This window comes from Anguilla rostrata, chromosome 6 (assembly GCF_018555375.3).
Source record: "Anguilla rostrata isolate EN2019 chromosome 6, ASM1855537v3, whole genome shotgun sequence".
Classification (NCBI taxonomy): domain Eukaryota; kingdom Metazoa; phylum Chordata; class Actinopteri; order Anguilliformes; family Anguillidae; genus Anguilla; species Anguilla rostrata.
In genome coordinates this window covers 6,474,362-6,500,096 of record NC_057938.1, presented here as the reverse complement: position 1 = coordinate 6,500,096, position 25,735 = coordinate 6,474,362, and the positions used below count along the sequence as shown (strand labels likewise).

At 44.8% G+C, this 25,735-nt stretch overlaps 2 protein-coding genes across 4 annotated transcripts; both read left to right on the top strand.

The window, feature by feature from the left end:
• Position 1: 1 nt before the first annotated feature.
• LOC135258334 (glutamate-rich protein 3-like) lies at positions 2 to 13,471 on the top strand. Of its 3 annotated transcripts, none has more exons than XM_064341765.1 (15): positions 2 to 301; positions 1,316 to 1,409; positions 2,942 to 3,067; positions 3,192 to 3,263; positions 3,627 to 3,755; positions 4,046 to 4,207; positions 4,927 to 5,136; positions 5,394 to 5,571; positions 5,787 to 5,973; positions 6,394 to 6,650; positions 6,760 to 6,978; positions 7,507 to 7,977; positions 8,481 to 8,630; positions 9,020 to 11,451; positions 11,631 to 13,471. In XM_064341765.1, the coding sequence occupies exons 1-15, from the start codon at positions 282 to 284 to the stop codon at positions 11,637 to 11,639; spliced, it is 4,716 nt and encodes a 1,571-aa protein (XP_064197835.1). In that variant the 5' UTR covers positions 2 to 281; the 3' UTR covers positions 11,640 to 13,471. The 3 variants fall into 3 exon arrangements, with proteins under 3 accessions (XP_064197835.1, XP_064197834.1, XP_064197836.1); XM_064341764.1 differs by having other exon boundaries at positions 9,020 to 11,460; XM_064341766.1 differs by lacking the exon at positions 3,192 to 3,263 and having other exon boundaries at positions 9,020 to 11,460.
• A 1,985-nt stretch (positions 13,472 to 15,456) lies between these two features.
• Positions 15,457 to 22,054, top strand: lrrc53 (leucine rich repeat containing 53). The gene is made up of 5 exons (XM_064341767.1): positions 15,457 to 15,833; positions 16,163 to 16,282; positions 16,400 to 17,218; positions 18,299 to 18,634; positions 19,155 to 22,054. The coding sequence occupies exons 1-5, from the start codon at positions 15,827 to 15,829 to the stop codon at positions 21,665 to 21,667; spliced, it is 3,795 nt and encodes a 1,264-aa protein (XP_064197837.1). The 5' UTR covers positions 15,457 to 15,826; the 3' UTR covers positions 21,668 to 22,054.
• Positions 22,055 to 25,735: the final 3,681 nt, after the last annotated feature.

Below are 25,735 nucleotides of genomic sequence, written 5' to 3'. Positions count from 1 at the left end.
GAGTTGCCGAAAATCCGCCTCTTCAAAAGCATCACCACGTGACTTTCCCCAGCAACCAGGGATGTCTTCAGATCCGCACGGTGGAAGGTGCTGGACCTGAATGTCTGTAGAGCCGAGTGTAAAACGAGTCTACAGTAGATTAAAAAGTAATTTGATTCTGACCTTCACTTTCTTGATGGTTCGATTACTCGGCTAGGGGTTCTGTTCGTTCAGGCGTTGCAAGTACTCGGCATGAAACCTGCAAGCAATGATTTTAATGTAACTGCGCACCTGCTGAAATCATGAGTCACCTAAATTCTAGGTAAGTATTCCAACGGCATGCTAAACTTAAAATATTTAGCTCGCTAGCCCGATTCCAGTAACCTGCATGTGTGTCGCCTACCCTTTAGTGGCTTGTTTCCGTGAAAACGAATGGCTCTTTGAACCGTTTAAAAATCCGTTAGATGCACGGTGCTGTGATATTTCTGTTTTTATTATCATTGTGTATGTAATTTCAGCCCAGGTCTTAATCTGCGACCATAAATAGAATAATATTGTATTTCAGTATTTGCAGTTATCGGATTTATACAGTTTTTCACTGACCTGTTTTTATGTACTTTGGCCTGTGTGGTTTATAGATTCGTGTTCATGTTGGACAGTATAGTGAAATATTTCTAACAACACAAACGTATTAGACAGAAGTGTATTTATTAATGTTGATTTTTAAAAATTGCGTTTGGTCTCGCCAGAAAAGAGTGAAATATGTCTAATAAAAATGTTGAAATATAAAAACCGTATGCGCTCCGTCATTGAGTGATTTCACCGTCAACGTAAGTTGTGTAACCGGCTACAGTTTTTAGTTTTTCTGCGTTACATAGTTATGCTTAATGGGCCAAACTAATAAATAGGCTACTGTTGGTGTGTGGTTTAGTTGCATTTCTTAAAGATCTTTCTAGGCGTAAGTCTAGCATATGATGCTTACACTATGATGCTCAGTAGACTAGTTGTATAATGAAGATGTTCAATTACTCCCTGCAGAAACCACGTACTAACATCAATAATTAGACTAAGCATAGAACCATGCTCTTCAGCAATACAAGGCTGAACAATGAAATGGAAAAAAACCAGCAGTTTTCAACCTTTTAAAATATGTTTTCTTTTAATATAAAATCTGTTTATTGATATGTAACCTTACTGAGGAGCATGCCCATGGAGAGTAGCCTTCCTGTTCCGATCATGCATTATAATGTTGTATGAGGGAAAATGTTTGAAAATGTCAGTCAGATAAATGCATCTCATGTTTTGTTTTACTGTTGTCGTTTTTTCTCTGGCATAGTTTCTTATCAGCCTATAACAGCCTTGCAGACAAGCACCTGGCTGGGTACTTTAATAACACAAGGATAAGGCGGCACCTTCAGCGAGCTGGACTGGTATGTCCCTGGGGTTTATTTCTCATTCAAACGTTAAAGAAATTCCCTGACCCTAAGCAAGTGCAGGCTGTTGGTTTCCTGCAGATTAAACATTGTCAGGAACTGTAAAACAAGAATTTGTTGGTTGCTCGGTTCTTTGCTGCATTTAGCAAAGCAAAACTTTGTTTTCCCCTTTAGCCATAAAGTCATAAAGCGGTGTTTGTTTCCAGATACTGAAATTACAATCTTAGGCATGTCAAAAGCGCACTTCTATTCAGAATGTTGTTTAGTCATTGTGGAATGTTAATGGATGCGTAATTCTTTTCTAGTTGTTTAGGTTTTACAATGTACATAAGTAAATTACACTGCCAAGTATGTGTCTGCTCAGCAGTTTGTTGTGCAACTGGAGAAACTGGAGGGTGTTGTCTACGTATTCCGTCTCTGATCAGCTTTTAGCTAGACTGAATATATTTAAACTATTTTAATGTTACAACTTCTTGGATTACATTTTTTAGTCTGCAAATATAAATTTGCATTGATTTCACAAAATTCCAACACCCAGATGAAACATGAAATTAACACTGATAAACATCTAGACTAACGAACTGTTATTAAATAATGCACAAAACATCCAGGCAGTCTGAAAAGGGGCATGTCCATACATACTTTGCAAATAAAATTCACCACAGAAGATTTACTAGTATTCAAACATTTTAAACCTTTAAAATTTTTGTAACTGAGTCTTAATAGGACTTAACAGCAGATTTTCCATTAGTTAGCTTTTTTGTAAGAAATGTGGTTATTTGTTCATCAACTGGTGTATGCTGTGAAAGGTTATAGTGTTTAACATCCCTGTGAGCAAAGGTAATGTGATTTACATTTATAGATATACATGATTGATAGTGCTCCTGTAATGTGAAATTGTTGTATAATTATTTGCTTTTAATCTCATATCAAGGCAACATACACATTACATAATTATTTTTCATTACAATAAGTGTAATGACAGAATTGAGTAGCTCACTAAATCGTAGTGCAATTCAAAATGGAAAAAAATATGCTTGAAATGTAAGTTAATAATGTATGTCATAAAAGAATGAGAAAAAAAACGCCCACACGCAGAAACCCTGAGAATGTCAAGTAGACTTAAATGTTATTTAATTGCCCCATTAAAGTCAGTGAGATCAGCTGGTGCTGGAGTTTTTTTCTCATTCACTAATTATTGTTCTCTAAGAACCTGGACACAACATCAAGGTGTGACAAAATCTGTACTGTAAAATAATAAATTTGTAAGTGAAAAAGTAATTCTGGCAAGTCTATATGAGCCTAAATAAATTGGAAGTCAACTATGTAAAGCCGGAGTGGTTTTATCATACATTCCAAGTAGACATCCCAATTAAGACTATTCATGGTACTACCATTGCTGGTTTTCCAGAACATTCCGTGAGATGGAGTAGGTCTTGTTGTGACGTAGCCCTGTTTTCAGGAAAATCTAAAGGGGCTCATTAATTAACGGGCTGGGAATTTGAATGTGTTGATGGTGCGGCTTTTAGATCACTCGAAGTGGGGGCATTGTTCCAGAGAAGGAGCTCAGGCTCAAACTTATCCGGAGGGACCACCAGCGACGCATAAGAGCGTGCCTGTCCCAGGCCATATTCCACAAGGTGCTCGATATCGAGGTGAGGATTTGCAACCGATGGCCGTGTTTCTCAGAAATCCTAGTATCCTGGCTGAAACGCAGTATTTCTTTATTTGAACCCCAATGCATTATGTGAGAAACTTCTCCCATTTCTTATTGTGAAGCGTCATCGTAGGATAGAAATCAAAAGGAAGCTGGAGGATTTTGCACGGAAGGAGCATGTGCATAAAATGAAGGTATAATCGTGATTGTTCGAATCCTAACATGGAAGTATTGCTGTGTGTGAAAATAAAATACAGAGAATGCGTTTGGCTGGCCATTGCAAGCGTTTTGATTCAGTTTTTTTCATGGGACCCTATTTGGGACATCCAGCTAAACTATTTTTCTCCTTTCATTTTCAAACGCTTTAACTCAAATTTTCAACTGTAAAATGAGATTGTTTCGGAGGTAAAGGGTGACTTTTTTCTGTTGTAACACGATGTGTTTAACACCATGTAAGAGTTGCATGCCAACAGGTTTTGGAGACATTAAATTGATCTGTTTAGGTAACTGTGGATTTAGATGCTAACGATAGTTGATATTATGATATTTTATTGAAGGTACAACATTCCAAAAGGCACAGTGAAGGTATTGTGCCCTTGATATCTCCGAAGCCACCACCAGGGCCCCGGAACAAACACGCTCTGCATTCTGGGACAGAGGGGGAGCAGTCCGAGTCCTCCTTATCAGTGAGTAGTATCAGTGCATACTTTCATTGGAGCAAGGTGCAGAAAAGCTGAAATACTACTGTCTGTGTCAGTAATATAATTAATTTATCTGGGTACTATTTAAAAAAATACAGTCAGATCAGGGCCACATGGGTCATTTTGAACATATCTTTTTATATGCAATAGATTTTAAGTAGGAGAGTACTGTGGCCTAAATGGGCCAGCAAAGTTTCCAGTTGATTTATTCATTAATACATTTTTTAATTTAAAATTTTTTTTATTTCCCGCCATTTTTCTATGGTGCTGCATAGCCCGGCTCCTCCCAGCCCAGTTCAGCCCCCGGGAGACGGCAGAGGCCCGTCCGACTCCAGCCCCTCTACAGCAACAGCACCACCGCCTCCACCCAGAGGGCCCCTCACTGCTGCAGATGCAAGGACTCCTCCGACGACACGGAGCCCTACCGCTGCAGCACGGTAATGGCCGCCGTCATAGACCACACTCTCCTCCTGTGGTGGCCAGCGTATGAGGGCTGTGAACTGTGTTATAACACACACATCCAAGGTACCCTGTGATGGACTGGTGAACTGTCCAGGGGGTGTGCTCCTGCCTCTCGCCCTGTGCATTTTGGGATAGGCTCCAGCACCTCCCACGACCCTCACCAGGTATAAGCAGGTATAGATAATGGATGGATATTCCGTGTACTGTCGCTGCAGGTGCTGGGCAGAATCCTAATAGAAGGAAAGTGACCAAAAAAATAGACAGGTACAGACTTAAAAACATACATGCATTACATTTTATTCAATGGGAGGATTTTTCATTTCATGATACCGTGTGCGGATTCTGAAGACAGCAGTTGTCTGAAGACAGCAGTCGCAAGAATGTGTGATGTTGAAGTAATAATGAAGGTGAAATAATGTACAGTATGTCAATATATATCTTTATCTGTTGCTGGAGGAAATAGCATAATAAGAATATAGTTGTTGGAGTAAGGACCAAACTACCAGCTGGCACTGTGACAAAACGGGTCCCGTTAGGCTGAATAATAATGTATTATTTCACTGGGAGTAAAGATGTGGTTTTAATTAGCAGTATTTCTAAAGGTTACTTCATACCTTGAAAACCTGTATATCAACAGGGACAGGACTATCTACTCTATAATGCAGTTCATCAGCCAAATTTTCACATTCTGTAGCTCAACAGGGAGACCAGGAGACATGGGACCATGCCTGAGTTTACCAGTGGGATATCCCCCTACCGGCTTCCTGTCATCAACAATTATGTGATGCCAATACCCCCTCCAGCCAATAGGAGTGAGAGGAGTTCCAAAGGCACTACCAACGGAAGGACAAGGGGCAGAAGCCTGCGGCCCACCACTGCCCCGGACGTTCCTGCAGTCACAAAGGTCAGCTTCTCTTCAGGCGCTACGTGGACAACCTTGGGGTCCTGACAAAACCAAGCACCATATAATTCACAGCTGTACCATGGTCGCCTTCTTTTATGTATAATGACTTTATACATATTGCTGTAATAGTGATCACTGCCCATTTAATGGCCCCAAAGTAAAGGTTCAGAATATCAAATTGTAGTCATTTATTTGAAAAAAAGATTCTACAGTTCTGAGAAGTAATTCAAGAGTGGCTCTGTGTCATTGGAATGCAGGACTCTAGGTTCCACAAGACAGCGGTGCACAGCAACGTGTCGGTCACCATGACGTTCTATGGAAAGGTGGTTCACCTGATTCCCGACACAGTGGACAGGAGGGACGAGGTCAGGGTCTTCCAGCAACACTGCGGAGGGGAGAATGTCTGCGTCTACAGAGGCAAGCTGGCAGAAGGAGGTGAGCAGGCCATGTCTCTCGGGAACCTGAGTTTACCTAACAGGTACTCTAGGATTGGGTTTGAATGAGACAGTACTGGATTGTTTGTTTGGGAAGCAGATCGTCATGCGAGATCAGCATGCAGTGTATGTTTGTAGTGGCATTGATGACGTGTATAGGACGCCCACATTCTGCAGTGCAGAAAATGGCGGTAACAGGGCTCTTCCCTCTCACAGAGGCCTTCCAGTTTGTCTCCAGGAGGCACCTGGGCTTCCCCTTCAGCCTCACCTTCTTCCTGAACGGCATGCAGGTGGAGCGGCTCAGCTCCTGCTGTGAGTTCCGACACCGGAGGGGATCCCGTCTGGGAGGGAAACGCGGCCAATTCGGATTCACCGTCGTGGACGGCGCCTCCCCGTGCTACAAGTGAGGACAAGTCCCCATATCTGTCACAACAGAACGGCTGCATTTAGGGAGACTGAGCATGTCCAGCGCAGAGCATCGGCCACAGGTGTTGTAACTCACCTTGAGCAATTGTGGATTTGTGTTTAGTAGCACAGAACATTTCAGCTTTTGAAGGAGACAGTATAAAATGGCCTCAAGCAAATTGCAAAGACAATGGTATTTCAGTTGGGCTAGTAGTCCTTCTCCTTGTACACATGCTGTGTTTATCTTTTCTGATGAGTGGTTTGGTCGAATCTTTGGTTATTTTGACCTCGAATAACCACTAATCCTTACACAGTTACACAGTAGTCTGAGCAGGGATTCAAACATCATCTTGTTAGAAGGTGCTTGTGGGGACACTGTTCACTGCTCTCATTTTGTCCCAACGTGGCGTTCTCCCAGGTGCATCATTGCCTTGGGTTTGGACAAGAAGCCAACCCCTCCCCCGAGGAGACTCCATAGTGACACAGGCACTGCAGACACAGCAGGCAGCTCCTCCTTGCAGATGGCTGTGGTGAGCAGAAAGGCCAGGGCAGAGGAGGCGGTGGAGCACCCCCAGTCCCGCCCAGAGTCCAGGCTGGGTCAGGCCGAGCACCACGCCATGGAGTCCAAAGCACAAGAGGTTCATCCTGAGGAGAATGAGCAGGGAGCCCAAGATGGTACAGTGAAACGACGACACGATCGCCGCATGTGCTGTCAGACGGTGTGGGGCCAAGTTCATGTTCTCTGTGTTAATTTGGGTATGACTGTAAATGTCCTGATCTGTAGACTATGAGGAAGACTTTGAAGAGGAAGATGAAAGAGTGGATGAAGATGCGGTGAAGACGAGAGCCTGTGCTCTGGTGAACGGGGTGTCCTCTTGCCCCTCTCAGGAGGGTGGAGATTCCCACTCTGACAGCAAAGAGGATGAAGTGCAGGACCACCATGAGAGGGAGGATGATGACGAATGCAGGTACTCTGACAGTGAGGCAGAAGAGGAAAAAGCCAGTGAGTATTCTCTACCTCTACCTATCTCTTTTTATGGATTTTTGGAGCTTCAGGCCTGGTTTCTGCCCAGTTATGCTTCTCCTCTCTGTAGAGTATTTTTGTGACAATTCTCTGAAAAAAAAAAAAAAGTGCTATTTAAAATAAATAGACTTGATTTTACCACATTCTCTTCCAAACAGCAGTCTATACTGGAGGGCAAATGCTTTGTCTGGAAAATTAGGTCGAGATTAAATCTTCATTTCAGTGTTCATTACAAGCCAGAACCCTGTTGAATCCCAACAAAAATGACTTAATGTCATAATTGGATTATTTAAAAAAAAGAAAGCATTTAATGAATGTTTTTTTTAGCATTTTTCCAAGACAGCCCACAGTTCATGGATCCTACTCTCTCTTAGACTGTATCAACTCATAGGCTGTTTAATGGCACTCATGGTCTGTTTTAAATGGCATGTCTTTAAATGTGGTTGCAAGTACGCATCCAGTGGATTACTTGTTCCTTCACTACAATTCACTGCATATGCCCCACAGAAGAGATGAAATCTGCATCTATCTCCTCGGGGAGCGTCTCCCCCTTCTCAAACAGTAGGAAGGAAGACCCAGACAGTGAGGCAGAGGAGGTCAAGGAAGTCATTAAGGACAATAGAGTGGACCCATACTCTGGAGCCCATTACCCGACAGAGCTGGGGAGAAATGGACGGACTGTCCAGGATCCCAAAACAGGCCAGGGAGGAGACACCACCGCACCTGCACTTAAAGACAAGCCAAAGGAAGAAGAGTACCTGGCCCTGGGGGCTGCTGGGAACACCAAAGACCAGCCCGACGCATACTCTCACCCCACCTCAATGAGAGAGCTGGACAGCGAGACACAGGAAGTTCATGGAAGTGATGCAAGTGAGGCTAGTTTGGAGGAGTCGGACAGTAGCATGCCATCAGAGGAGAAAGAAGCCACAAAATGGAGTGGGGCAAAGCCAGAGAAGGACACTGGGGAAACTCAGAGTGGTGAGTAACAATAATAATTTGAAATATATATAATTATATAGCACCTTTCAAGCATAGAGCACAAAGTGCTTTCAATAATGTGCAAATTGCAATGCAAGGGATACAGTTTATAAGAATATATCGACTCACCTGCCACTGCTTTATGGATTGTGTGGTCAGCAGGTTAACTGGTCCAATTAATGTGTAACATAAATCTTTCATAAATAATGAGCTGTGTGGTATCAGAATCTGTATTTATTAACCTGCTGGACGGTGTAGAATGTATGAGCACCACATAATGTATAATTAACATACAGTAACCTAAATTAACTTACAGGTCTCTGTGATTAATTTAAATATGGATTTGTTTCAGCCATTAAATCTTTGTGATTGATTAGCATCAATACAATAATGTGAATTGTGTGCAGCACTATGTCTTGTTTATGTGAGGGATCTGTTTCACAACATGACAAGTTTATATTGAGTACTTCACGTCTCTGTGTTCTCCCGACGTCTGTCCCAAGCCAAGTCTGTACAGGAAAAGCTCACTGCAGCCGTATCCAAGGAAACCCACATCAGCTCAGAACTAGAAATGAGTGACAGCAGCTCTGATGGGGATGAACCGCCCACCATAGACCCAGACAGAACACCGGAGCCGGACCAAACTGATACAGGTATGGCCACCTCTGATAACATCTTAATAAAACGCCATCAAAGATGAGACAATTTCAGTTGTCAAGCAAAAAAGTAACTTTAAACAAGCTAATATTTTCTACTTGAGAGAAAGAAATTAAATTTTAAGTCTCATTACAAGACTAAAATACTTGTTAAGACAGATTTTTTTGCTGTGTTGCGCAGAGTTGATAATGCATGGAACAGCATGCTACATAGAAAAGCAGGGACTCTGGGCGTGTTCAGTAGCAGGTTTAGGTACTCTACTTACCCCCATGTTGAACACATCTATAAGACACTAATATTGATGTGAACGGACTCGCCGAAATACAACCATTGTTTGATGGATTTCTCTACTCCCAAACCCTAAACTGCTGGCTGTGTTTCCCAGGTGTGGAGGCAGCGGCTGTTGCAAAGAAGAGGAATGCTGAGGAGAGGGCAGTAAGCAGCGATGGAGCTCTGAATATCTCCACTGTGGATCCGACTCCACAAGAAGGAGAACTCGGGTCTCTGGAAATGGGAGAAGAACAAGAAGCAGACCAGTGGACAGAGGAGGCACGTCCTGACATGGAGGTTAAGGAGGCGGCGGCATTAGGGGACAGGGATCTGCGGTCAGAAGAGCCAGCGAAGAAGGGGGAAGAGTCTGAAGAGGAAGCACAAAAGAGTGGAAATAGCAGTACAGGGACAGACTCACAGGCAGATTGCGCTGAAACAGAGACGGTAGGCCTCGCTGCGGGAGAAGGAGATCGGACAGACCAGATGGCAGAAGACAGTGGGACCCTGACTGAAGCTCCGGACCTCAAGGCGCAGGTTATGGAAGAAAAGAAAGTGAAAGAGCATGAGACTGAGAAAGGACAAAAAGAGGGCACAGAGTCGACTGCCTCTGCTGAGGCCACTGCCTTCGTCGTAGAGAAGCAGGATGTGAAAGCAGAGGACACTGGCGAGGATGAGGAGATGGTGGAAAAGGCTGAGGACACAGAGGCACTGTCGGATGCTGCAGTCACAGTGGCTGGAACCAGAGCAGAACGTCCTACAGAGACAGCTGAGATCAGTAATGCAGAAGAGGAGACAGAAGCTGAGCAGGAAACAACTGACAGTGCGAATGGAGAGGCAGAGATGATGGATGGAGGAAAGGACAGAGCTGAGGGAGAAAATGAAGAGGAGGCCGAGACCCCAGCGGAAAAACCTAAAGATGAAGTGGAGGAGGAAGATGGAGGGGAAGCACAGACTGGGACAGGTGACACTGATTCCAAAACAGAAATGACCGATGATGCAAACAATGAGAAAGTGGCAACTATGCTGGAGGACAGTGAGGCTGCAGACATTCCTGTGGAAGAAGCTGAGAAAATCAGTTGGGGGACTAATACAACAGAAAAGGAGAACACAGAAGGGGAATCCAGTGTTGGCGAGAAAGACAAGGGACTTGAGGGTGAAAGTAAGGCAGCTGAATTGCTTGAGGAGATGAGTGCAAAAGAGAAGGAGCCTGTAAGGTACACTGAAGCTGAGGCAAATGGGTTAGAAACTCAGATAAAGGAAGGAGAGATGGAAGAGATGGAATCCACAGGAGAGGCAATTGAGGAGGCCCCAGTGGGAGTAGTGCCCAAGCGTGAGATTGATGAAGAGCCTACCGTAGACCAAAAACTGGGGGGAAAATCCAGCCCCGGTGAGACCAACATGACACCAGCTTCAGCACAGGAAGCTGAGACTCTACCAGAGGAAACTCTGGATATGACCGAAGGGACACTGTTAGAGGTAGAGTGCACAGAGAGAAGAATCAAGAATGGAGACACTGTGGACCAGGGAGAGGGAGAGGAGGCTGTAGAATCCTCAAGGCCGAGGACGATGGCTCACCCGGGTGAGCGTGACCTGTTGAATACAGAGACCGGAGGGCTGGAAGTGGAAACTGAGACTGAAGTACCTGGAGACGGTATTGACGTTGTTAAGGGCGATGCTGATATGAAAGAGGAAGAGCAAAAGGTCAGAGCTGCGGTAGGGCCTGGGGTCGGAACAACGCCGGAAGAGAACGAGGTAAATATTGACACCGCGGGTCTCCCAGATGAAAGTCCTAGCCAGTCAAAGCTGCAGGAAAAGACGGGGGTGGTTAAATCGGATGTCACAGGCGCTGGGCTCCAGCCAAAATCAGAAGATCACCGGTCAGGTCACCAGGCCTCACAACTAGAAGAAATCGAGGAGGTCGACAAAGAAGCTCCCGAAGTGGATGCCGATGTGACCGAGTGCAATGGAGATGGGAGTGAAGGCAAGTTGGAAGACTCTTGGGTGAACACAGACCATAGAGATCCCCATAGTCAGGATGAAGGCTCGTTGAACAGCACAGAGATCGGTGGGGAGGGCAGTGAGAATGTGAACGGTGAAGGGACGGGCATCCCACACAAACCAGGAGGTGCTGCTCTTGAAGTAGAGGGCACTGCAGCCGACTCCACGGCGGACGGGGATGAAGACAGGCCTGAGGAGGAGCGGAGAAAGATGGGTGAGGAGGAAGAGGTGACTGCAGGGAGGAAAGAGGAGCAAAACACAGCAGCTCTAGAGAGCACCTGGAATGCAGCGAATAGCAGAGTGGACTCTAAGCAGTCAGTGTCCCGTTCCAAAACTGAGCTCGGAAAAGGAGCGAAATTTCCCCCGCCACTGATTAGGAGAAGTAGAAGCTACGCACTAACGATTGCAAGGGAGGGGCTGAGCCTGCAGACACTTGCAGTGAGTGACCGTGAGAGAGAAAGCCCTCTTGCGTATGCACAGACAGCAGCTGCAATCACGGGGAATGCCTTTACAGCATCAAATCAGACACTTCAAAGCATCACAACCAAGGTGATAGAGGTGCTTCATTATTTCATTTGCTGAGCTAAGATTAAAGTTTTATAGAATTAAAAGTTTTTTTTATATCCCTAAAGTGGAATGAAGGGATATAGGGTGTAATCTGAATAATACCATATTTTAAATCTGTTTAAAAGTCTGTGTTGTTAACGGATTGTATTTTGTGTTTTCAGGACTTGTGATTCCTGAATGCACAGTAACAGCAAGGGCTTTGATGGACTTTGACTTTGGCTTTGATGGACTTTGGCCTGTTCAGAGTGAAAACTCAAGATTTTTTTGTGCTGTATTTTACAGAATTGTAACTGTAAATAGCGTGGGTGTAATGTGTAAATACCTTGCAGAATGAAATTGAACAAAAATCACAAAAACAGGGAAGGGAGTCAAAGCTCACATCCAGTTATCCAGCAGTAACCTGTTTCTAATGAGCTAGCAGTTGTGAAAGCGTTGGTCGTGCAGAGAGAGAGAGAGAGAGAGAGAGAGAGAGAGAGAGAGATGTCTGTGGTGGCGTATCTCCGCCCTGCACGGCGGACACGTATCTCGTCTCCCTCTCATTGTTTCCGTTGTCTCCCAATGACAACGGTGACCTGACACGAGAGATGGGCCCCGCGCTGAAAGAAGGTGCGGAGCGAGCCTTTCATCGAGGCCCAGAAAGCCGACACCCCCCCCCCCCACCCCTCCCCAAACCCAGCCCTGCTCCCGCGGCAGAAATAATTAATATCCAGGGCGCGTGCGGGTTTGACGTCACACCGCGCCGTATGGCGAAGCGTTCGGGCACGATCGTCGTCTCAACAGGCCTCCGGCGCGGGGCAGGGGGAGGGCGTATGCCACAGCTTACGCCCCTACGCGCGGTGCCGAAATCACGCCCTTTGTGCGAGAGCGCGTAGAAAGGCGTTCGTGTAGAGCACTTGCGCCCGCGAATGTAGCGCGCTTTCCACACACGCGCGGGTCCAGTCGGATTCGGGGTGAATTGCACGGCACGCCGTCCCTCTGACGGTGTCATTCACTTGAACCTGCTGTGTGTGAAAAGAAGTGTTCATTCTGAATGTGTTGATTGCTGCGCAGAAGTGTTATTTAATGTAATATTAAGCTGTATGGCAAATACACCAGCTGTATTTCAATGTTCAACGCTGATTTTTCAATGAAATTACACCATCCGTGATTAGCTCTATAATCTCACTCATACACTGCCATGTACTCAGTTATATCCAACGTACTTGTATGCAGTTGACTGCTGTTGACAAAACAGACATGAGTGTCATAGGAATACTGTATTTTGATGATCTTTTATTCTTTTTGTGAAGTGAATGGAAAGTACCAATCAGAAATAAATACACTGCATATATTTATATTTAAACGTAAATGCTGCTATTCCTGCTAAAATATGTTTGTGTGTTGTAACTGATCAGGGTTTGTTTTCTTGTGTTTACATCATTCATGGGTTAATTTTGCAAAAATATTTTTGCTAAGCACAACTATAGCTTCAGATTTAAATTGAATCAGCATGAAGATACACTGCTTCTTTGAATAGGCCACTTCTGGTGCTTTTAAGTGGAAATGCGCTGCTGTTGCAATTGAAGGCCTTCATCTGAAGTTCTGTTTAATTTAGATTTTATTGCTTGTCAAGGATGAATTAATCTTTTTCCTTTGCTTGTTTTATAATATTTTTCAACATCATTCAGATCTTCCTTCGTGTCGCTGAGAGATTCTTTTTTGAATATATTTTGCTGCAGATAAGATCCAGGAAGGTTTTTTGATAAATTACTTTTAATATATATATTCTATTTGGGCACCATATTAAGCTTTTCCCTTTATCTATTTTCCTGAGGACTGTTAAAACTGTAGTCCCACTTTCTTTGCCATCTATTCATTTTCACTGCAACAATGTATGGTCCATGTTAAGTAAACACAACCATGGAATTCATAACAAAGGCATTGTAAAATAGATGACCATGACATGAATAAATGTGCTGTACATTTCAGAAGTTATTTCCCATAATGCATTTCCATAGCAAGCTTCGAAAGCCTAGGATAGAACGTCATATTGGCAAATCAAAAAAAAAAAAAATACCAGAAAGCTTTTGCAATCTGATTGACCATAATAACTTATATACGAAGTGACTTTCACAACTTGCATTCTTTTTACATAAAATCCATTTATTCACCTCAATATTTTACTGTTAGGCAATTTAGGTTAAGCACCTTGCTCAAAAGTGCAATGGCAGTTCCCCACCTGGGAATTGAAGCTGCAACTTTTGCAACAAGCCCAGTTCCCTAACCATTATGCTACACTGCTGCCCAGCAGTGCCGGGTGAACACACCCTCAGTGCTGTTCGTGGACCGGATGAGATGTGCACTGGTCGCCGTTGCTGACAAGCTAGGCACGAGATCGGGCACGTCACAGGTGTGTGTGAGCTCAGGTAACAGCCGCCGAACTGAGCATGCTCTGTCCGTCGGTAACCTTACACACAGACCCTTCCCGATCGGGTTCAGAATGCTCTGATAATACATTTAGGGGCCCTTGAGAAGATTCTGATAAAATTCCTGGGAATATAATTGGGCCAACCGGAAGACTGGCAGGGAGACTGTAATCAACCGGTTTCACACCTGATGTCCCCGAGTTTCTGGCTGTGAGGTAAGCATACTATATTGCCCTTGTGGGGGATGACGTTCTCTTTGCGTAGTAAGGCTTAGCTGTAGCAGTTTTTCCATATCAGTCTGGTAAATTTACAGTTACTTTTAGCAGCATCAACTGGTACGACGTTTAGCCACTGCAATAACTTTAGAAGTATTTTTGTGCTCTGCAATGTTGTGAAATCGGGAGGGACATTGGTTTTCAAAACCAGAATTTAGTGGCTGAAGTGTTGAAGTGACATTGTCAGAAACCTGTAAATATGTTTAAATTAGGGAACGTATCAAGCTTACCAGGATTCCTCTGGATTGTTTCAGCATGTAGATATTGGCATGGGCATTGTTTGCCAGGCTAGTAGGCTGGCTGGCATTCTAGCCCTACGCTGATGGTAGGTGTGAGCTTGGGTACACCAGGCTATGGCTGATTGGTGGATACAGACATCGCAACATCACTAGACAGCTGCACTGCCTAGCAGATGCACCACCTGGCAAGGAAGACAGTGCTGTTTCTAAGACCACTGTTTTACAGACAGAAACCTAAGAAGTCTGGCACATGTCTAAGTCTCAGTGTTTATGTGATGATCGTTGCCATGCGTCCCCTCCTTAGTGCGTCTGGAGAACACAGGCAAATACAAAATGGGCAACCAGGTGAAGTAACAGGCAGAATGTCATACATGTTTTATCAGTTTGCGTGTCACCGTCTCACACTAAATACTGGCAACGCCGGACTGGTTGAGTGGACAGAGGAAGGCTTGTCTGATGCATCTCTTGGTTATGAGTTATTGTTTGCAATGCCAGCTGGTGGGTGACAAATAGTTTTGTTTTAATTCCAATTCTGTTGTCAGTCTAGCCTGTTAGATGGCATGCATCTCAAATGCATTCAAATGGAAAATGATATATATTCCTTCCCCTATTTATAGGCTACTATAAATATAACTCAAGCGTGCTGGTCTTATTATTTCAGAAAGGCTTTTTAAACTCAGGACTGGAGGGACTATACTGAAGAAGTGTTCGAAACAATGTGCTCTAGGAACAGCATATGATGTGATCCACCCACGGGGTTCGCTGCAGTGCAGTCTGGGTACTAAGAGTGGGCTGTAGCTCAAAGCAGCAGCTAAAGCACTGCCAAGTGGCTGCAGTCTTCCCACTCCGTACAATTAAACAGGCCAAGGAGTGGGCGGGAGACGGGAAGCTGCTGCTGTTAATGTTAATCAGGCACACACGCGCGCACACACACATATGCACACACGCACACGCACGCGCGCACACACACACATAAGCACACACACACGTGCGCGCACACACATTCACAGGCATTAAAAGCCCTTCCCCAGGTCATTGAGAACATTTAAACTGCCCCAGCACTGTAATTTTGAACTATAGGATTAACTTACATATTTTTGCTCTGCCCTGTATCTGAAAGTAACGATATGGGAAACGCAATGATTTTGAGGCTTGATTAATTTTATGTTGGTGTTCTCAAACTCCCTTGCTTTCAATTGCCAGTAGTGACTGTTACATCAGCCCGAGAATGTTCAGTTAAGAATGTTCTAATTACATATTTGTGATATGCATGTTGAAGGATTAACTACTGTACTCCACAGTGCTCCTCTCCAATGTTGAACTGCTACCCTCAGGAGAAGTGATGTTGCCCACAGTTTCATCTGCAATAGCCCGCAGACTTGTTTTCTTAATCTGGGAGTACACATGAGGCACCATGCAACATTTTGAATAGCAAATCATGAGAGGTAAGATCACACTAGCATTAGCTTAGCTGCCAAGCTTTTTGATCACAAAAGCCACATAATCACCAAAACTATAATGTATGATAAGCGATTCTCTTCACTCTTCATCTATCTGACATGTGAACACAAATTATTATCACCTTGCTTTGTTGGAAATATTATTTTAACTATAATACTATTCTTGGTACTTTCCCTTTCTATAATTATACAAATTACAGGTATAAAATGTCTTAAACAAATACACTTCAGGTATTTCAGTAACTTGTGGTTGATGGCATTGTGTACACCATACCCAGATTATCTCAATCTCTCCCTTCAAATGTAAATTCCAGGTTTTCTCCTTGTGATGCTGATGTCATTCACATATGTCAGGCACATCACTTCCTGTCCCGCTTCCTGTGTAGTGTGCTCGGAGGATGCCATCATCTGCCACAAGCTCTCCAACATCATAGGTGAGGGTGATTGACACAAGTCCATCAAAAATAGACATGATAATAAAATATGTAACATGTACAAGGACAGCAGCAATGCTGTGTGTTCAGTTCAATTTGTTATCTTGTCATTTGCAGGAGTTCCCGAGACCACTAAGGTCTTGATGCTCACAGACGGGCAGATCAACTCTGTGGGCAATGGCAACTTCTCGGACCTGTCGAACATGACCATGCTGGGCCTGAGCAACAACGCCATCGCCAACATCACGGAGAGCGCCTTCCGGAACCTCACGGTCCTCAGGGTGCTGCTCCTGGACCACAACCTCATCACGAGCGCGTCCATATTCAGCTCCACGTTCAGCCAGCTCTGGAGCCTGGAGATCCTGCAGCTGGGGAACAACGCCATCCGTGTCATCGACGGCGGCTGGTTTCGCGACCTGAGGACCCTGCTCACCCTGCAGCTGGAGGGGAACCTCATCACCAGCCTGGGGTCCGCCACCTTCCGGTCCGCCGACCTGGAGAACCTGGAGACGCTGGACCTGTCGGACAACCTGATCGAGCACGTGGGCCGCGGAAGCTTCCGGGCCCTGCCCCGGCTGCGCAGGCTGGACCTGTCCCGGAACAGCCTGCGCACGGCCCCGGACGCCTTCTCCTACCTGGCCTGGCTCTCGGCCCTCAACCTGGACCACAACCGGTGGAACTGCACCTGCGAGCTGCAGGAGCTGTCCGCCTTCCTCAGCAGCTACATGCAGGCCCCGGACAAGGTCCTGTACAACGGCAGGCAGCTGGTCTGCCTGAGCGCCGCCAACCCCGCCGTGCACACCGTGCTGCAGCTCACCGAGGCCAACTGCGTGCCGCCCAACGAGAACATCACCGTGGTGATCGCCGCCAAGGGCAGCATCTCAGCCCACCAGTACGCCAGGGACGTCTCTTTGGCCGCGTTGTTCTTCTTCGCCGGTAAGGTTCTTCTTCTGGCCCTCTTAACCCTTCAAGATGTAAGATCGCAAATATCTGATCGGAATGTTCGTAACCGAACGTTCTAATGCTGATGTAGCAATCACTATATTGGTAGGTGAAATAAATGGACTGGAGCACTGACTTAGAATTTTGATAAAGCATTATTTTTAAAAAGCCCACTCTCAAAAGGGTTAAATCCCTGAACGGTGTTCTTCGGAAGACAGTGAAATCAAGGGAGTTGTTTGAAAAGGAATAATTATCCTTTTCATAATTGTTCGTACAATAATTGCTTGCTTCCACGTGGTGACAGGAGCATAAATGCCTCCTGGAAGGCTGTAATTATATTTTTCTGATTGTGGTTACGGTTTGTAGTTGCTGTTATTGTTTGTGGTTTTAATAATGAAAAATATTTTGATTGCTTGTATCTGCCATGTCTAATTTTATTTGGGAGTATGCATACTGTCGTGCATGAAAATTAGTTTCATAGAGTATGTTGCCTCTCCGGTACACAGGTTTAACACCTTGCAACAAGTTATAATTTTAAAAAATGCTCCATAGAAGTACAACACAGCAAGTTTTGGCTCAGATCCTGAGCAGATGATTCACATGGGGAGACCTGTGCTGCTTAATATTTTATTGAAGCATTATAGGTATTAATAAGGTAGATAGTAGAAACAAAGGGCAGACATTGATTAAATCATGCACCTTTTCTCACTTTCTAAAGAAAACGCATTCTTACAGACAGCAAATAAATCAATAAAACCTCAGACTGGACTTTTTAGTAGAATCAGTATCTCTGGGTTCCATATAACCCAAGCTCAACACTGTGTCACTAAATTCCCTGCTCTTCTCAACTATATTGTAGATTTTAGCAAAGGCTCAGAGTAGAATAAACTCTGATAGAGTACATTTTACTCTGATAGGGTACTTTTTATCCAATGTGCTAGAGTTATATAACACTGTAGCACTGCAGACTGATATTTACTGTAAATTAAATGAATTCTCACAATGTGATAATGCATCACTTAATAGCACAGAGTAACAAATAGCCAACGCCATGTCTGTCTTGATTAATTGCAGGGGGTGTGGGACTAACAGTGGGAGTCCTGTACATTTTTTACTCCAAACTGGAGCTAAAAGGAGCCTTGAGCGCTTGGAGGGACAGGAACTGGGACGATGAAGGAGGCGTTCACCTCGGCGGGGCCGTCCAAAATCGAGGGCTCCCGGAGTGGAGCTTCACAGGGGACGGCAAGACACAGGTCCTCTCCATAACCCACCCAGGGCAGGAGACCAAGCTGATGAGTCCAAACAACAGGGAGCTGTCGAACCAGGGGCCCTGGCTCAGAGACGGGGTCCCATCTGGCCTGGGGCTAGCTGTTCCAAAGCACAATTTCGTCTGCCATCACTGCAGTCCAGGTGGGCACTGGAGGGGGGGTGGGGGGGGGGTGGGAGGGGGGGTGGATGGTTAGCAGACGGGGCGTGTGTGTGTGTCACAGTATCGCTCTGGCAACGGCTGAGGCCCGCCACCAGGAGTGGAAGGCAGTTAAAGACATAAAAGGTCTATTAGTCATCCATGTTCATATGCAGATCATGAACTGGACATTGGGGACTACATAATTAATGTTCCTCTCATATCAAAGGAAACAGCTGCTATATAACCTGCCTTTGTCACTACAATGCTAAATAGCCTTTTTTTTTAAACAATGATTTAAAGTTGATTCTGGATAATTACTCATTAGATATGCCGCAATATGTGACATTATGGCAAAATGAGGTGATAACAATGCCTGTCTTTCTCTATGAAAGGAGAGAAGATTATTGAATCAAAGATACTAGCTAGAATCAAGGTTGTGTCTCTGAATATAGGGGATTGTTTTGTGGTTGCATGCTCTTTGTTTAATGCTATCCATACAGCTATTTTTATCTTGCGCTACAGACTTGGGAGGTCAGGGCCAATATCAGAGACAAGGTGGCCGAAGCTCTTTGAACAGGCAAGAGGATGTCCTGTACCATCGCATGGATTTGGAACATTTCACAGGAGATAAACAGCCGTTGAGTCACATTCGCCACCCACCGCCCTTCCGCAGAGATGCACCCACTCCGTTCACCGCTACACACGGTGAAACGCAAACGAGCGGAACTCGTAGGGACTTCGGTGGCGGTTACTCCCGCCATAATGGCCATGCCCAGACCCAGATCCATACTCTGCCAGACTATCTCACCATCCACTGTGCACACTGTCTCAAAACCCACGAGTACAGGCAAGCTGGGAGTACCGTCAGGACTGCCGAAGTGGAGACCACCAAAGAAGGAACTCTCGAGACCAGGTATTGGAGGACGGGACTGTCGGAACCGAATGCACAACCATTCAGAGAGACGGGCCTTAATGACAAAGAAGGACATGCAGGTATGGAGGGTCACGGTAGACAACCTCATATATGGAATCCTGGAACTAGCATACCCCTGCAGAGGACTGTGACTTTTAACTTAACAGGGTCTGATGCGCACATGATCACCGCCCCCAAGAAGAAATCTCTCAAGGTCGAAGGTCATAAGGTAAGAAGTTCAGATGTTCAAAAGCGCAAAGAAAAGTACAGGCTAAGTAACGAAAAGGCCGGCAAAGGCAGCAAGCATGAGAAAGGACCCCATTTAAAGAGACACAAGCAAAGAGTTCAGTGGTCTAACGGTTTATTGAAAGTAAAGCTCAACCTGAATCCCTTTCGGAAAAATAGAGTCCACCCCAAAGAACACGTCAAACAGGAGGATGTGCAGTCAGAGCTGGAAAGAGCAGGCACAGAGGCTAAAAAATCCAAGCTGAGTTCCAAAGACGGAAAGATACTCATTAAACATAGCATGGATAACCATGCTGTGTCAGAAGGAAAGAGAAGAAGTAGTAAGGTATCCAAGACAGACCATGCCGATCATGCAAAGAAGCTCAGCCAAACAACATCGACTAAACAATCACATGACCTCTCCATACAGAGGGTTAAATCTTCCAGGCCGAAGGCCTCCAGAAAAATTGATAGAGTTAAGCACAGGAGTAAGCAGGAGTCACATGATTTCGAGGCTGTGGATCAAGAGGTAAGTGAATCACACAGTCTTCAAAGGAAACATACAAAGAAAAGAAGACAACAGGATTTGTCACTGGAAGATGATGCAAGGGAATATGAGGCAAATCTTGTGAAGTCACAAGAAGAAAATTCTCTGTCACTTTCAAAGTCTTCAAAAAGGGGTAAGAATTCTCGAAAGACTGACGGAAACAATCAAGAAAGTTCAGCAGAGCTAGAGGGGAAAAGACAGCCTCAGACTGTGAACGTCACACACAAAACATCAGTTAAAGACGATTCAAATGATGAGACAAGAACACTGGAGTTAAAAGCTGAAGAGCCTTTAGCCAGCTGTGGTGTGGCGATGTTACAGGAAATGGCACCCAAAGAAGTCTCGAATGAAGATCAACCAGCCAACCTGGAGTTAAGGGATGCAGAGGAAACACGGCTTGCGCAAGGCGGGACTTCTTTAGCAACTGAAAAATTGCATCGTACAGATGTAACTGAGGAATCTCTGAGACCCTCTCCGAATTTGTCTGTGCTCCAAACCCAAGTGCACTCTCCTGATACAAGTCCAACTCAAGAAGCACAGCGTGCTCACATGCTGGACCTCGGAGATGCCCTCGTGGAACAAAAACCTCAAAACACAGAAAACGGCAAGACAGAGTCCATTCATGGAGAAGATCAAAGCGTCATTCAAGAGCAAACAGCTTTCACTGCAGACGAGTCTGGGAAAGAATTGGCCAATACAATGTCTGTGGAGGGTGGAACCAAACAATCTTCCTCTGATTCTGTTGATTCTGTGAGACCAACACCGGGGGACCAGGATGAGCAGCACATTCTGGAAGGGGGCCTGGGACAGGAGGAACCAAAACCGCTGTCTGACCAAGGAAGCACTGACATGCTACCTAATCAGGAATCAGAGGGCAAGATCATGGACACATTGACTGTGGAGGAAGAACCCAAAAAGGAGAATGCTCCTCTGCTCGACACCCTTCAAGGAGACAACTCAGATGGGGCGATGGTGACAGAAGTTCCAGGTACTAGTCCACAAGCCATTGCAGGACCTGCACCTGCCCTTCCACAGTCACTCAGCACAGAGCCACTTGCGCATGCAGAGACGGGTGGAAGTTCACTTGGTGACTCGTTGGCTGCGCCAGATTCTCAACCTGTTCCGGACACCTCAGATCAAACGACAATGGGTGGGCCTGGGCCTACCAGCCTTTTGGATGAGGAAAACCTCTCCAACAACAACAGCATGACGCCAGACTCACCCCATCCCATCATTATCCAAGAATACTTGTCATCAGCGGCTGGCTCTCCGAAAAGAAAGCTCCGCCTCATTCTTCCTGAGAGACCAAGGAGCCGACCTATCACTCCCCTCGACAGGAAAATACGATAGACCAGAGGGCTAATATTTATATAACCTAGGACAGGTCTATCTCTTTGTAACCGTCCTCATGATCTAATGTTGTTTTTCAGTCAAATAATGGCCATATGTTTATTGGAAGAATGTAAGGATCATGCATATATGTACCTTTGTTTTATCTGTAAAGATTATTTGTAATTAAATTATCTACAAGAACCCCATGACCTTGAATGTCAACAACATTTTGAAGACATGCAGACTTAAGATTAAAAAACAGTTAAATATATATTCATATTGCTTGTGCAAAATGCTGTATATTTAAAATATTGGACTTTTAGGCAATCCCCGTCTTTGTGTTAATATCAATTTCACATTGTGTTGATTATTTTTTATGGCATATAACATGTGTATGTTCTTTTGCCTTAATGTCTCTCAGCATTAATATTTATGTAGACTCACATGTATATGCGTAAATTCCATGTCGGCCTCCTGAAATTTGAAAAGCTTTCAGAACATCCATCTGAGGCCAAACTGCGGCGGGCAGGGGCAGGAAATTGGAGCTGGAACTGCAGCTTCCTGATGGTCCCCTCTGGTGTGTCCACACTGGAGGAACGACCACATCGGCAAACACAGACAAACAGCATAAAAAGGCTGGAATGGCGGCAGTTAAACATTGTGGTTTTTTACTCCCGAATTTTCCTAGTTCCTTTGACCATGAAGGGCCTGGTCAGTTGTAAGCTTGGGTTGGAGATTGATGAGCCTGTCACTCGCATAAATATACACCCCCACCCACCCCCCACCCCCACACACACACAAACAGAAGAGACAGAGACAGCGAGAGAGAGGCGGCCAGACGAAGGCACACAAACACTTGATGAGAATATCTCTGAACACACTCAGATACAGCTGCACATATACACAATCATCAAAACACACACATACATGCAGGCACACACACATACACGCACACACATATATGCATGCACATACAGGCAGGCACACACACACACACACCACACAACGACCCACGCGCACACACACACACATCAGTACGAGACAGACTGTGCAGCCACTAAATTAAGAGTGGGCTCGCAGCTACGGTAGGGAAAGGTTGTGTAAGGACTCTGTGCCGGCTGTTTATGAAACTCACTTTAAAATGAGAGACCTAAGTGGGTGACTCACAGAACGTCTCTCACAGACACTGCGCATTGGTGACATCCGTCCTCTTCTGACACGTAATGCTAAATCCAATCTCCCAAGATGCAGCATAATGTTTCCACTGTTTTTCAGCGGTGCCGTATAAACATCAGATTTCAATATTGCGGGAACATTATTGGCCGGCTAAGCAGATTATGCTTGCCATTACGCGGTGCGGGTCATAAGGCTTCTCGCTTAGCGGTAACGATGCTGCAGTGCCCTTCAGACATCTTTCAGTTCCTGAGAAACGGAGTCAGAGGCCCCTGGGGGTCCAGGGCCGAGCGATGATCTGTAGGCACGCCCCTCGTTCAGCAGGCGGAAGAGGGGTGTCATCAGCAGTTTTGTTCGCTCGTGCCGGTGTGGGTATTCATGATAGGTGAACCGAGTTTCCCCACAAGATGGCTGCTTTATTGATACAGGAAAGCCTCTGTGAAGGAGACACATCCATGTCACTCAGGATTAACGATCCACAGACACGTGGTGATGTCACCACACAGCGACTCTGCGTCCCGTAAGACATACTGTTCGTCATGCCGTATTTCATTCAAGTCTCAAATGCAATATGTACATTGGAATGTAAATCAAGATGTGTGTTAATATACATCTTGAATATGAAATATGTCAACAAGACAAATGATCTTTCAAATCTACAACTGTCTTCCTGAGTGGTCGGGGGGAAAAAATTGATTGTTTTAACATTTTTCCATAAATATGTTCTCATGAACAGAGAAGGATCTTTGCTGCTCTGCATATGACTGCTGCAATAATTTAATTAAATTCCAGTGCAGGCGGCCATTGTTGAGAGGCGAGGCTGGAAAATCAGCAGGGGTCGCTGCTCATCAGGGTCTTCATCTGTCCCTGCGGGGAAGTCACAGAGACGCAGGACCGTCTGTGGAGCGCGAGTGCCGAACGCGACGGCAGCAATACGGCGTCTTATTCAAACTGATCCGGCTTCTGCACGGAAAGAAAACGTATAAAACGTGCCTTCGTGAGGTTTGTGGTTTTTGTAATGATCTTTCGTGTCATAGCCTCCCCGTGGCCCGTTACCTACATTTAGTGACATCAGCAGTGCAGTGACAGTGATCAAAACTGTTCACTGTTTCCTTGCAGTGTAGTTGTGCATACAGTGTCCTTTATGTGTTTTGACTGCTTCGTGACATATTCATCCTGGACTGCAAATTCCGTTTTAACTAAAATACAGTTATCAAGCTCCCCTGTATGGAGAACAGCCTGTGGCGTTTACTGTATTGTCTGTCTACTATATCTAACATCTGTAAGTTCTTTTCAAATATATGTTTTTATTGCAGTAATTTAAATCACCCCCAGTAACAGTCTTAGATGATAAGCCAATTCAAAGTAGCACAAATAGTACATTTCAGTCTCATAAAGCACTCATCCAAACAACCAAGCCAAATCAATTGCTTCAGATTGTAAAACTGACACAAAGAGTGATACTGTATTACCATATTTGTCCGTAAGAGGGTGCTATAAGACAAAAAAAGTAACACCGCCTTTGAAACCAGGGGAGATCGGTAGCAGTAATTAGCAGTAAAATCTGCCACGATCTTGGGTTTTATTTTCACAATAGGGCAATCAGTAGGATACACAGTCTCTATGTAAAGTACACAGGGCAGCACAGGGTTATCAGTGTGGCACAATACATATCATGTTAGTAATATGCTGTTAAAAAATATTCATATTAAGGCCTGAAATCAAAATCAAGAGTCAGCCTTCAGATTATTAGCATGTTCATTGAAGACGTAAATAGGTATTTCCAGTGGCCTTATTGTTCTTCTTACTCATTCGATCATTCTCTAACGTGCTTGAGGCATACCTGCCCACTTCCTTGTCTCCTTGACGCTGAGAGTAATCGTCCAGCTCTGTGACCCTGCAGCTAGGTTTTGCTGTGCCAGTCCAGTTCAAGCCAGTGCCAGCATGAGCTACTGTTTTTCCGTTGCCGCGAGCGAGGCTGCCTGCGTCGTCGCGCGCCACGCGGCCGCAAACCATCGGAGTTTCACAGTCTGATATTGTCCAATAGCGATCTCCCCCTCACTGCACCCGCGGAGCGTAAGTGCAGACTCATCACTTCTCGCTGTGTGTGTGACTTTCAGGTTCTCCCTTTAACTCCCTGTCTCAGCTGTTTATATCCTCCTTACCTCTTTTTTAATAATCCAGTATACCCAGACACACAGAAACTGGTATCCTTTTTCTTTTCTTTTTTTTTTTAAATTTACTTTTGGTTATGCGTATTGGCTGCTTTTTTGGTTCCAGATATTGTTCATGAATCTGCATTTTGGTATGACTGGTATAATCTGGTGGGATAACTGCAGCTTCAACAATCCTAAATTTCTATCTGCAGATTAGGAGTAAAATGTAAACTGTTCTGTGTTCATTCAACTGTAACTGAGTTTTTACGAGTCCTAGGTGGATCAAATATATTCTGAGCAAAGCATACTCAGAGTAAAAGATACTCAGTCATCATTCATTTCCACCGAGGGTTTCCTCTGTGCAGCTTGCTAAACAATTTCCACACTAAACAATGATATTCTTTCTTTTATTTAAATTAGTTCTTGTAATGCAATTATTTATTTATTTATTTTTGCTTTGTTTGAGTTTAATTAAATATCATAATTCCAGTTTGCTCTGTTGACTCTTCGCCCTAGTTCGGCGCTGGTCCCTTGTAACCAGCGTGCATTGGCTCTTTGTTCTCTCTGCATCTGTGAATTCATTAAAAACCTTGTTTGTTAATGCATGCTTTGCCCAAGTGAACTGCATTCCCCTATACGATCTCAGTCTGCCGCTGAGCTCCATCTGCTTAATTATTCCACAGGCATCCGCGACGGCCGTGGTTCCTGTCCCTGTACTTAATAGTCTATTCATTCATTGCCTTGTGGTCTGAATGTA